At 49.2% G+C, this 13,046-nt stretch overlaps 1 protein-coding gene across 1 annotated transcript in view; it reads left to right on the plus strand.

The window, feature by feature from the left end:
* Positions 1 to 13,046, plus strand: part of LOC133083033 (protein WWC3-like) — a 42,700-nt gene that overhangs the window by 4,402 nt on the left and 25,252 nt on the right. The window contains exons 4-11 of the mRNA XM_061179694.1: positions 1,615 to 1,720; positions 2,601 to 2,675; positions 3,911 to 3,997; positions 4,403 to 4,595; positions 4,936 to 5,067; positions 5,905 to 6,069; positions 6,493 to 6,644; positions 7,774 to 7,939. Of these exons, the coding sequence (XP_061035677.1) occupies positions 1,615 to 1,720; positions 2,601 to 2,675; positions 3,911 to 3,997; positions 4,403 to 4,595; positions 4,936 to 5,067; positions 5,905 to 6,069; positions 6,493 to 6,644; positions 7,774 to 7,939 (1,076 nt within the window). The remainder of the gene's footprint in view (positions 1 to 1,614; positions 1,721 to 2,600; positions 2,676 to 3,910; positions 3,998 to 4,402; positions 4,596 to 4,935; positions 5,068 to 5,904; positions 6,070 to 6,492; positions 6,645 to 7,773; positions 7,940 to 13,046) is intronic.

The following is a 13,046-nucleotide window of genomic DNA, read 5'->3' on the forward strand; positions in this document are numbered from 1 at the left end:
AGCCAGCTTCTGCCCCTGACTGAGGCGGAGCCGGTGGCCCCCACGCTGGGCGCTGCAGACCTTTGAAAGGTCGGCTTTTGTCTGCCGTTAACATCGTGAGACCAAAGGCCACAGCCCTGTTTTGTATCCCGATGAATATATTGGGGTTTAATTGTTGCTGTGAATAATAATTTGGCTGAAAAGAGAGATGGTTGGGGATTTCCCTGGTGGCGCAGTGGTTAAGAATCCGCCTGCCAGTGCAGGGGACACGCATTCGAGCCCTGGTCCAGGAAGATCCCACGTGCCACGGAGCAGCTCAGCCCGTGCGCCACAACTACTGAGCTTGCACTCTAGAGCCCGCGAGCCACAACTACTGAGCCCAGAGCTGCAACTACTGAAGCTCGCGCGCTCTAGGGCCTGTGTGCCACAACTGCTGAGCCCATGCGCTGCAACTGTTGAAGTCCGCATGCCTAGAGCCCATGCTCCGCAGCAAGAGAAGCCACCGACCTGAGAAGCCCGTGCACCGGAATGAAGAGTAGCCCCCGCTCACCACAACTAGAGAAGGCCCAGCGCAGCCAAAAGAAAAAAAAAGAAAAGAGGTGGTCATTGGTGTCAGGGGTGCACAGATGTCTAGATTTTCAATTTCTAGAGCTTAGATGGCCGGAGAACATAGAGAGACCAGAGGGACCTGCATTATTAACAAGAGGCATCATGATGCTGGCGTGAGGCTCACTCTGGGGCTTCATGCTTTAAGCCTGTGTTCTAACCGTGTGTGCCTCTCTCGAAAGTGTTGAGGTTCCTGTGTCCGTCGTCACATTTAGCAGCGGGAGACGGCATGCCTGTTTCTGTTGCTTTTGTTAAAAGAAACTTGTTGCTGTGAGGGAAGGAGTAGAAAGAGTTGATGAAATGGTAAAAGGGAAAATGTCAGTGGTTGTCTTGGGCTCTTGGTTAAAATAGATATGAGACAAAAATAAGCTGCCCGGTGATGGTCCTTTCTAATCCCAGGAGACAGTTCTGGAAGCCAGCCTGGCCCCAGGGCTGCTGAGGAGGGCGCTGCAGTTAGAGCGGCAGAGGGGTCACGGAGACGTTGGCAGAGGCCGAGTCTGGGTGCCTCTGTGTCCTCTGACTTGAAAGTCACTCCATTTTGTTGGGGGTTATTTGATGCTTTTTAAAAACTCTGTCTTCTGAGTATAAAGCAGTGTGGCCTATGTTCCTTGTATAAAGTATGGAGAATACCAAGCAGCGTCAAGGAGGAAACAACCCCCTCCCACTTCTCGGAGAGTGCGCTGCCATCCGCGTGCAGGCGAAGTCTCTCTCCCGGGCTTCCCGTGTGACGCTCTCTCAAAGGGCCACGCCAAAGGCCTTCCCGCCACCTTCTGACCTGTGCGCTCATTAAGGAGGTGAAAGGAGATTGATGATCATTTAAAGAGCTTTTAAAGAAGTAGCCAGAAGCCTGTTTCTTCCATTTTCCAATAGAAGAAAAGACTGGAGCAGAGCGCATGTAAACACACATCTGCACACGTGCTGGCCTGTCTCTACCACTTCGTGCCTTTGTCTCTGCTCTGCCCTGGGCTCCCGCGCTGTCGCCTCCTGAGCCCGGCCGTGTCTCTCGCTTGCAGCGGTGACCCCCCCGAGAAGACAGCGCCCAGAGGCTGGAGCGGAGAGCGTGCTGCGTGTCTGCCTGCCTGTCCGATTACTCGCTGGCCAGCGACAGCGGCGTGTTTGAACCTGCCACCAAAAGGTTAGAAGCTGACCTTCTGGCCTCCCTGGGCTGACTTCCCAAAAGGCACCCCTGCCGAGACCTGTCTGGCTTGACACTCTGTGTGTCTCCGGGGTGCAGCTCTTCTGGCTTCTCTCCATGCGGGAGGGGCCCTTAGCATCCCCATGGACCCCCTCTCCTCCCAGGTGGCGTCTGGGGACTGGCCTGGCTTCGGGCATCTAGGATGACTGCTTTCTCTCCGGCCCCGGGGGTTGGAAGGCATGAGCCCAGTAGAGCCGGAAAAGGGGAACCAGTGTGCGAGAGAGACCTGCTTTTCTAGAAAGGACGTTCACTAGAAATGGATGTTCCCCCTGTCCCCTTTCCTTCGCTGGAGGAATCGCTTTGCAAGAACAAAACCCCTCGTGGGCTTTATTTTGTTTGAGACCTTTGATGTCATTTTTTCAGCTCAGATGTCTGTATGCATTTCACTTGTCGCCAACTTTTTTTTTTTTTTTTTTTTTTTGGCTGCGCTGCTCAGCTTGCGGGATCTTAGTTCCCTGACCAGGGATCGCACCCGCGCCCCCTGCAGTGGAAGCGCGGAGTCTTAAACCACTGGACCGCCAGAAGTCCCCCTTGCAAAGGTTTTAAAAGTATATGTTTTTGAACGTTGTCGTGAATATCACGTGTGGTTTTGAGAGGTATTTTCTCAAAAAGGCCACTTCGCCAGCAGGTACCCTGGGAGGTGACGTCATGGATCCTGGGGACCTGCCGTGCCCTGTCAGTCACTTAAAGCATTTATTTATGTCGCAACTTAATAAAGCCCTTCTCAGTGAGAAGCACCCCTAGTGTGAGAGAGCTTCTGCGGAGCCCGAGGTAAGCAGGTCCCCTCGGAATAACGCGGTGCCTTTCCGGTTGTGCGCAGGAGTGAGGATGCCGACGAGCCTGTGCCTGGAGACGCTTGCGGTAACGAGGGGCCCCAGATCCATGTTGGATTTTTGTGAGTACAGAAGGCTCCTTCCCTGTTGCTCATAAAGACGACGGGTAGATTGGGGCCCGCCCGGCGACTCACACCTCCACACACAGGCCAGGAGGCGTGGGGGGACCCGCGTGATCCGGCTGCTGGTCCCTGGCCTGGGTACCCCCGGGCCCATCTCAGCGTTCTCAGGTGAAGGGACAGAGGTGGCGGGAAGGAGAGATGGGCAAGAGCGGCTCCACTGCCGTCCTCCAACACCGAGTCACAGCTGGGGACTGTCACCCCATGGGCACGGTCAGGCCCTCGGGGAAGTTCCCGCCGGAGCTGGGGTAGCCAGGTGCTGTGCAACACTAAGCGTTTTGGTTTCTAGCTGCAGTGTCTATGAAGGCAGTAACCAGCAGTGTTCAGGCGAACGAGGCAGGATGATCACATCCCAGCAGCTTTCTTTTTTTTTTTTTTTTTTTTAACCTTTAAACATCTTTATTGAAGTATAATTGCTTTACAATGGTGTGCTAGCTTCTGCTTTACAACAAAGTGAATCAGTTACACATATACATATGTTGCCATATCTCTTCCCTCTTGCATCTCCCTCCCTCCCACCCTCCCTATCCCACCCCTCTAGGTGGTCACAAAGCACCGAGCCGATCTCCCTGTGCTATGCGGCTGCTTCCCACTAGTTTTCTGTTTTACATTTGGTAGTGTATATATGTCCATGACACTCTCTCACCCTGTCACATCTCACCCCTCCCCCTCCCCATATCCTCAAGTCCATTCTCTAGTAGGTCTGTGTCTTTATTCCCATCTTGCCACTAGGTTCTTCATGACCTCTTTTTTTTTTTTTTTTTTTTCCCTTAGATTCCATATATATGTGTTAGCATACTGTATTTGTTTTTCTCTTTCTGACTTACTTCACTCTGTATGACAGACTCTAACTCCATCCACCTCATTACAAACACCTCCATTTCATTTCTTTCTTTTGCTCACTCTTGTCATCCTAGTGTTTCTCGGCACTCGTGACATTCGGGCTGGGTCATTCTTGGTTGGGGCCGTCCTGTGCCCTCTGGGGTGTTGAGCAGCAGCCCTGGCCTCCACCCACTAGATCCAGTAGCCACCCCCCTCCACTCAGTGTGACAGTAAGAAACGTCTCTAGACTTCGCACAGGTCCCCTGGGGGTGGGGTGAGGACCACTGCGGTAGTTCAAGCAGGATTTCTCCACCGTGGGGCATTTGCAGCCTGTGAACGTGCATTTTATTTTCTAGGCACGACAGTGCCAGCGAGTGTCTCCTCGTGAACGTGCTCCAACTGAAGAACTTTGCCGGGCTGGTGGTGAAGGAAGACTGCAAAATGTAAGCTCCCGCGCCGGTGGGGGCCGTGTCCTCCCCCCGGGCCCTCCTCCACACGGCACCGCTGGCTGACCTGCTGCACGTGGCAGTTTGGGGAGGGAAAAGACTGTGTTGGAACCTGAATTTAGAATAACACGCCAGGGAATGTCTGTGTGAAATCTAAAGGATTGTAAGTTTTAAGAAGAGGCTGGTTTATTATTTGAGGCAGGTGGAGTTACTGGAGCCAGGCTGGTTATGTGCCGTGGCCATGCTGACAAAGTGCCGGGTGCCCATCATCGGCAGCGTTGGGGCTTAAAACGTCCATCCTGGTCACAAGGCTGGTGGCGACACAGCCACACTCGGCTCTTGAGATCTGATGAGGTGCCTGAAGAGGCCTCAGGCTGGGATCAGGCATCCTTGTCCGAGCAGGGAGAAGGAAATCTGTGTTGTCTCCGGTGGGGAGATGGGTGCCCGATGGGGGTGTGAGGTCCCACTTACCCTGGCGGGTGAACCCACCTGTGATGGGTGCTCAGGCCTGACGGTGCCTTCCCCTTCCGTGAGTCGTCTTTGTAAACTGGCCTCCCGAAGGCCTTGGAAGCAGCCTGGTGTTCAGCGGCTGAGGGTTCGCCCTGATGGTGTACTTCACTCCACTGATGCTGGAGCTTCTCCTGGGTGCTGGCTTCCGTGCTGGGGGTGGATAGGGCCGGGAGCCCAGCCCGGCGGGTGCCTCGGTGGGCAAGCAGTCTGAGAGGCAAGGCAGGCAGAGCTTGGAGAGGGAGCCAGGGGGCCGTGAAAAGATCAGTGCAGATGTTTTGCCACAAAGGTGGTGAAAGCAGAAAGTCTGTTTGACTCCCCCTGAAGTTATAATTGCTGATTTTTATGTTTTCTTTTTGCTAATTTTTTTTCTTTTCTTTTCTTTCCTTTCCTTTTCTTCCCCTTTTTTTTTCTCTCTCCCAAGGTAGGTCAGTTCTTCGGACTTTCTTTTGGTGTTTAATGAAGTTTTCAAAATCCCTGTGCAGTCAAACATGGTGATGTTGGAGTCCCTTCAGTTATACATGTGCTCAGTGAATCCGCAGCTGCAGGAAGAACTGCTGGTACGGTGCCCTCCTCACCCTCTCCTTCCTACCTTCCACCCCTCTTTCCCCGTCTCTTTTTGTCAGTCTCTGACATCAGTCTTTCTATCCTCCTGTCTTCTCCCTCAATCCTGCTTTTCTTCCTGTCTCTCTTCCTCAGTTTCTGTCTGTTCTTCTGTTTGGTTACAGTTTGTTTCAGAGTAACATACAGATTAAAATCAGCAAGGGAGGAAACATATAGGCCAGAGTCTGGGTGAGATCCAATCCTGAAGTTTCCATTTTCTTCACTGTGAGTTACCTTTTGTTCTCTTTGCTTCTTCCCTTCCTAGCAGTTTCTAATAGAGCTGAATAAGCAGCATGAGAGTCATCCTCCCTAGCATCCTCCAACACCACTTTAACACCACTTTCGTTTTACCTTAGTCCTGTTAGTAAGAATGAAATACTTTCCATTCTTTCTGCTTAAGGTTAAAGGGTGGGCTTCCCTGGTGGCGCAGTGGTTGGGAGTCTGCCTGCCAATGCAGGGGACACGGGTTCGAGCCCTGGTCTGGGGGGATCCCACATGCCGCGGAGCAACTAGGCCCGTGAGCCACAACTGCTGAGCCTGCGCGTCTGGAGCCCGTGCTCCGCAACAAGAGAGGCCGCGATAGTGAGAGGCCCGCGCACCGCGATGAAGAGTGGCCCCCGCTTGCCGCAACTGGAGAAAGCCCTCGTGCAGAAACGAAGACCCAGCACAGCCAAAAAAAAAATTAATTAAAAAAAAAAAAAAAAAAAGATTAAAGGCTAACCTTGATGCCCATTGGTTGTTAAGGTGCAGTCATTCAGGGCCTGTTCTGCCTTTTTTTTTTTAACACCGCACAGGGCATTGCTCAGATTAACTTGGCTGATTACGATGGTTCGAGCGAGATGCAGCTGCGCTGGTACTCGGTGCAGGTGTTCACCGGCCCCGAGCCGCCCCGGCGGGAGGACGAGCGGCTGGGGCACAGCGACTTCCGGGACCCTGCACACACCACGTCTGGAAAGACAGTAGGTGGCCTGGCTTTGAGACGGGCTTTTCCTGGGGACATTGTTTCTAAGAAACGTGTGTAGACTTAGTCTTAGAACACAGTGGCGATGAAGAAGCAGGGTTTCAAGGGAAGTAATAAAAACGGACTGTAGTGATGTATGTGGCCATTCATGGTAATATTCTTTAATGCAACATGTTCATGATCATGAGTGATGCGTTGGTTGCTTTAAAATTTGAGTCCTCAGAGCTACATGGAAAGGCCAAGTTACTGTCTTGCTGTCAACCGGGGGTGAGCTGCTTCCTGCTGGAGAGCAGCCGGGGACGGCCACCAGCCCGGCAGCAGGGATGCTCCCCAAGGGCCGTGCACGCGCCCGCTTTCCGCTTTGCCGCCCGCACGCCGCTGGCCTCGGCTGCTTCTTGGCAGCGTCCCTTTCGTCCTGTAGGACGCGGTGACGGTGCTGCTGGCGAGAACCACGGCCCAGCTGCAGGCGGTGGAGAGAGAGCTGGCCGAGGAGCGGGTGAAGCTGGAGTACACGGAGGAGGAGATCCTGGAGATGGAGCGCACGGAGGAGCAGGCCGAGGCCGTGTCCGAGAGGTGAGCGCGGCCAGCAGCCCCTCGGCGGAGAGGCAGCCGGGATGTTCGTCAGACACAACGCGATGTAGAATGTGTGCGGCGACTCTTCGGTACCTTTGCCCAGAAGTCGGGATTCTCACGGGGGATTGTATGCCAGTCTGCACGAGGGCAGTACATTGACCCCAGCTCTACGCGCAGGCTTTTCACCTTTCCTTCTGTTCCCCGAATTTCTCTCAAAGAGGCGGACTGTTGAGGGACTCCCTCTGCCCGGATTGAATACGATAGGGCCCTTTAAGTTTTGTCTTTTTCTTTATTAACTGCTTTATTGGGATATAATCTCCCTGCCATACGGTTCACCCATTAAGTGGACAATTCGCTGGTTTGCAGTGCAGGCACAGAGCTGTGCCGCCAACGTCACACTCAGGTTGAGGGCGTTTTCGTCGTGCCGAAAGGAAACCCCATACCCATTAACAGTCTGCCCGGTCCTCCCGGCCCCTGGCGGCTGCCTGTCTGCGTGCCATCTCCAGGGATTTGCCTGTCCTGGGCCTTTCTTGTAAACGGAATCATGCGATGGCCCTTTACCTCTTCCCCGGAGCAGCCCGTGGGTGAACGCTTGACTCGGGGTGGGGCAGACGTGTCTGCAGTAGAGGAGTAGCTCAGATGGGCAGGCACCGCGAGTGGATCGCTTCCCTGCGGGTCCTTTCCGGCAGCACTTTCATGTTGCTTTACTTCCACGGTTTTCCATGAAGAGCATCATGCTTCCAAAGCTTGCTACTTCTTCCTGATGGCTTTCTCTGGATTTAGTTTCAAGAGGAATTTATTTTCGGAAGGGAAAGTGCACGGCAGAGGGGGAGGGTGTGTGTTCAGGGATGGGCAGGAGGCTGGGAGGGCTCGGGGAGAGGGGGTTCCGGGCTGCTGGCATCTTCAGCGGCTGCAATTGGGCGATACAGACAGACGGACCCTCTTCATGAAAGGCCTTGTAGCTCTGTCTTCCCCACGAAACAGAACTGCCTTTCATTTCATGAGAAAAGCAACCGTCTTCAGTCATTGGAAGCAAATATGGGGCGTCTCTGCTGCTGTGCTCTGAGTGCAGCAGTAAAGTCAGTGCCCTGATGAACGTCTTGGGGGCTTTTGCCATGCCCGCCTTCAGGAGTTGGCAAGCCGACTCGGTGGACAGTGGCTGTAGCAGCTGCGCCCAGACCAGCCCCCCGCACCCAGAGCCCTGCTGCGTTGCTGTCAGCTCCATCCACGGACACACGTTTGCTGGCCAGGCAGACCCTTACGGCCCCGAGAAACTTCAGCCCCCGCCTCTGAAGGTAGGCAGAAAAGGACAAAGGATTTCGCGGAGCCCCTGACGTTTTGCCGCACAGCACCAGGCGCTGCCCTGGAAGGAGGGGCTGTGTGCCCTACGCGCGAGGGAATTGAAGTGAGTGGCCTCAGATCTGTAAACAGCAGGTACCATGGAAACGTCTGTCTACTCTAAATTAAAAGGAAGGGACAACTAAAAGGGGTGGATTTTTACTCCTTCATGTGCCCTCTTCAGCGCCGCGTGTGGCTCAGGGTGTTTCGTGGGTCCCTCACATTTTGGACACTTGTCGTTGTTCTCCGTTTGTGACATTAAGAGCAGCGAAGCATCCTTTTGGCCCTTCTGTTCACCCAATCCTGGTTGTGCCCATCACCGTATCTCCAGTGGGGAAATCTTTGTTCCGAAACTATTCAGCACATAACAAATGTGGACATACAGTCCCTCCCTTGGCATCTTTCTAAAGTGGATTAAAGTGCATTACATCAGGAATAATTATTTTGGATTAGGCTGCCAATAATTGTGATTGTTCTGCTTTGTAACACTTTTACAGTCATTGACTCAAATCAGAGTAAGCAGCCATGGGATGCAGTTTTGGTATTTCCCCCTTCCCCAACGTTTAACTTATGCCCTAATCACTTTTGTTAATACTTCACATTTCCATTCTTTGTGTGTATATATGTGTGTGTGCACCCAGCTTCTTTTTCCTTCTGAATCATTTGAAAACTAATTCAAGATCATGACACATTCCTCCTAAACAATTCAGTACAAATCTAAGAACAAGCACATTTTCTTACCTAACAGTAGAGTAATGACTCAGAAAATATAACAACGACATCGAGTATAAAGTCCACGTACAAAATTCCTCCATTGTTCCGTTGTGCTTTGTTGACTGAAAAAAAAAAAGCACAATCTAAAAGCTGAGAATTCTGTTCTATTTGGCAGACTTTCTGAGGACTATAGCCTGGGAGACACCCTCTCAGGTAGCTCTGAGAGACTGCCCCAAAGAGGTAAGGGAGGAGCCAGGATATATAGGGGTTTTGCAACAAAAACCGTGTAGTTGGAACGTTGAAAGATTATGGTTAATGAAAGGAAACCAGGCACCTCAAGTTAAGGAATTTATAGCACCACTTTTCTCATCATAGAGACTTCAGAATTCAGTAGGCTAATAGCATGGTTGCTATCATTTAAGGCCTTTTGACTGAATTCTGTTAAGCCTTCGATGCGGGAAACTGTATCTTCCAGACCTACTGAAGGCACAAAAATAACTGCTAAGGAATCATACCAGTGAGATACAGATCTCTTGGTCCATTGGGCTCATACTGATGGTAAATTTGCTGGACTTATACCTAAATTTGTACATAAGTGGCCTTGAGCCCAGGGGAATCCTAAAGTACACCTTCCTAGCCATCCTGGTGGAAGCCAGGCCCGTATATTGGACCCACAAAGCCATTGAGTTCCGTTAGGTGCGATCCACTGTATTCGCGTCGCCTGACCCAGTCTGTTCCATACATATCACTATCTTTACGGGAAATGATATATTGGCATTTTTCATAATGTACACAGCTTGATTTCCTAGTGTCATCAGGCTGATGGTTTTTAGTGTGATTTAACTGTTCCCAATGCAGGGAGGTCTTTAAACTTAGACGACCATAGCGTTGTGTCAGCCATAAAAATCCATCCCATAACTGAGGGAGGGTCCCTCCTAATAATTAAAAACTTACACCTTTTGATTGAAATTGAGTTCATTGTTCTGACTGAGCTTGACTGACCTCAATGGAAAACTCATATTTATGGCTAGGGTCACAATAAGTATGTTTGATTGGTCAAGTGAGGGAGTCCTCTCTAGTAATATCAGTAGTGGCCTGACAGAACTATAATTTCTTTCTTCTAAAATAGATTTCCTAAGGGCCGTCCAATCAGACCCCTGGAGTGGAGAAACCCACCAAGATAACCCAGAAGTACCGGCTGCAGGTAATTGACCATAATCCCAACAATTGGAGTGATTTCTAAAATTTGCACAGAACTGTGCCCATTGTAGGAAAACATTTGGTTTGTGTGCAGAAGTCCAAGAAACCAAGAATAAAATGTTGTAAATAACCGTATGGGTCAGGTCCAGCCTTTTGGCATAGCTGTCTATTTCTGATGTCACCTTCTCATCCTGGTGTTGGTGTTTCTTTCCTATTGGAGCATCACTTTAAGGTGAGTTTGAGGTCATCAGTCCTCTCTATAGACCAGTCTGGTGCAGGAGCCCTTTTTAGGTGGGAAACATGAATCCTAGAGTCAATTCCCTTCAGTTTTGCTGCACATGAGTTAGTTAAAAGAACCTGATAAGGGACCTTGCATCTAGGGTGGAGGTAGTCTTTTAAATACTGCCTTTTCCAATGTACATAATCTCCTGGTTGTAAGTCATGGGGCTTCTGATCTTCGCTTGAGGATACATTACTATGATATGCTTCAGAAACAAGCTTAGAATGTCCTTTGAAAAATGCAGTTAAGCTTCTGCCATGATGTAATATGTCCCCTTTTAATAATATAAATTAATGTAATCCATCATTCAATCTCATTGTTCTCCCTGTGATCATCGCAAAGAGAGAGAAGTGATGTTTGCCAAGAGGGGTGGATCTGAGGTTGAGGAGAACCAATGGAAGGGCCTTAGGCCAGGTGAGGAATAAGCCTCCATAATTTTAGCCAGTTGTTTTTTAATTGTTCCATTTGTTCTTTCTACTAACCAGAAGCCTAGGGATTATAAACACAATAGAAGTGCTGCATAGTTGGAAAAATCTTGCAAATTTTCTTAATAATTTGTCCAGTAAAATGAGTTCCTTTATCACTATGTATTTCTGAGGGGCTTCTTCAAAGAGGTATCACTCTAAAATTGATTTCTCTACTTACTGCACTGTGGCCTTTCTGCATGGGAATGCCTTAACCCAATGTGAAAACATTCAAATTATAACAAGAATGTATTGACAACCTTGTGAGTGAGGCATTTGTATAAAATCAACATGCCAAATTTCAAGAAGACCTGCAGGTAACGGGAAATTTCTTTGAGAACTGTGTAAATGCTTCCCTGAGTTATACTTCGGACAAGTTGCACATCTTGAGTAAACCTTCTGGGCTATTGTAAAATAGGCTTCGAAAAATATTGTTTACCTCGTAATACCACCTTAGCTGGGTTCCAGTGAGTTAACTCATAAATATATTGTGAAATAGGATATTGAGCTCCAAACAGAAAGATAGGCTTTCCCTTTGGACCTGTCCACAGCTGTTTGTTAGTTGACTCTTCCTCCATTCTGTGTTTAGGTGTCTTTTTCTTTTTTCTGCAAGCTTTAACCATTTTCAGAAAACACCATTCCCTGAAACTTCAGCAGTATATCAGTAAGCTTACTGGGAGGCTGAAAGGGAAAGACAGTGGTTAGTTGGTTGTTGTTGTTTTTCAGAGCTGCTGTCTTGGCAGCATGATCGACTAGAGAGTTTCCTTTCGCTTCTGCAGCGTCAGCCTTTGAACGGCCCCATGCCTTAGTAACAGCAAGTGCACATGGCAACAGAATTGCATCTAATAATTCTGCTACTTGTTCCCCAGTTTTGGTAGGCTGTCCTGAGGATGTTAAAAATCCCCCCTCTTTTTTTCCAAAAGCATACCAAAATCATGTGCCACCCCAAAAGTACAGTGGCTGTCTGTGTAAATGTTAGCAGATTTTCCTTTTGCCAAATGACAGACAGGCTCTTGTTCGTGCTGCTAGTTCAGCCTGTTGGGCAGAAAAGACATTAGATAGGGCCCATTTTCAAGGATACACAGTGGAGAAACGACAGCGTTACTAGCCTGGTACATTCCATGAGGTCCTCCTAAATATGAACCATCAGTGAATAATATAAAGTCAGGATTATCCACTGGGCTTTCTTGACGGTCAATCCTAGAAGATTAACAATTGTCAGTTAAAACAATGCAATCATACGTTTCATTATTGCCATTTGATTCTTCGGGGAGCAAGGTCACTGGACGAAGTTCATTACACCTGTGGAGAGTTACATTTGGTGAGAGGAATACAATCTCATGAGAAGTTAAATGGCTCGCTGAATAAGGTTGTGTGTGAAGAGAGTTTAGTAGAGGTTTCATGGAGTGGGGAACAAAGACGGTGAGAGGGTGACTCATGACTGTCTCCTCTGTGGTCTGACAAAGCACAGCTGTTGCTGTGACAGCTCGGAGGCAAGGGGGAGGCCCTTAGCTACTGGATCTAGCTGCTGGCAGTAAAATCCTATTGGTCATTAGTGACTGCCGTAAAGTTAATACTCCTAGTGTGGCACCCTTGTTTTTATGCACAAAGAGAAAAAAGGGAGAATCATAATTTGGGTGCCCCGAGGCTGGGGCCTTTGTCAGGAAGCCCTTTAGAGAAACTAGAGGCTTCGCAATGGTCTATTCCCCAACCAAGATGTTCAGGTTGGTATTGTTTAGGCAAATTATTTATGGTCAAGACGCTAAAGAAAAATTTGGAATCCAGCTCTTGTGGTAGCCTGCAAGGCCTAGAAATCTCCTTAGTTGCCTTCTTGTTTTAGGAGCAGGGAAAGCCAAATTGCCTCTAGAGCAATTGAAACCCCTTCTTTAGATACCGAACATCCTAAGTATTTTACATTAGCCTCACAAAATTGTAATTACTCTTTGGGTGCTTTATATCCCTTTGAGGCTAACTTCTGAAGCAAGTACAGGGTGTCTTGCTGATTATGTATCAAGGGTTTGAACACAACAGCAAATCATCTACATATTGTATGAAAATTGACTTATGAGGAAACGCTGGATCACGTTAAGTCCACTTTTTTTTATTATTTTTATTATTATTTTTAATACCTTTATTGGAGTATTATTGCTTTACAATGGTGTGTTAGTTTCTGCTGTATAACAAAGTGAATCAGCTGTACATATACATATATCCCCATATCTCCTCCCTCTTGCGTCTCCCTCCCACCCTCCCTATCCCACCCCTCTAGGTGGTCACAGAGCACCGAGCTGATCTCCCTGTACTATGCGGCTGCTTCCCACTAGCTATCTCTTTTACATTTGGTAGTGTATATATGTCCATACCACTCTCTCACTTTGTCCCAGCTTACCCTTCCCCCTCCCCGTG

The sequence above is a fragment of the Eubalaena glacialis genome, unplaced genomic scaffold (genome assembly GCF_028564815.1).
Source record: "Eubalaena glacialis isolate mEubGla1 unplaced genomic scaffold, mEubGla1.1.hap2.+ XY H_4, whole genome shotgun sequence".
NCBI classification, from domain to species: Eukaryota; Metazoa; Chordata; class Mammalia; order Artiodactyla; family Balaenidae; genus Eubalaena; species Eubalaena glacialis.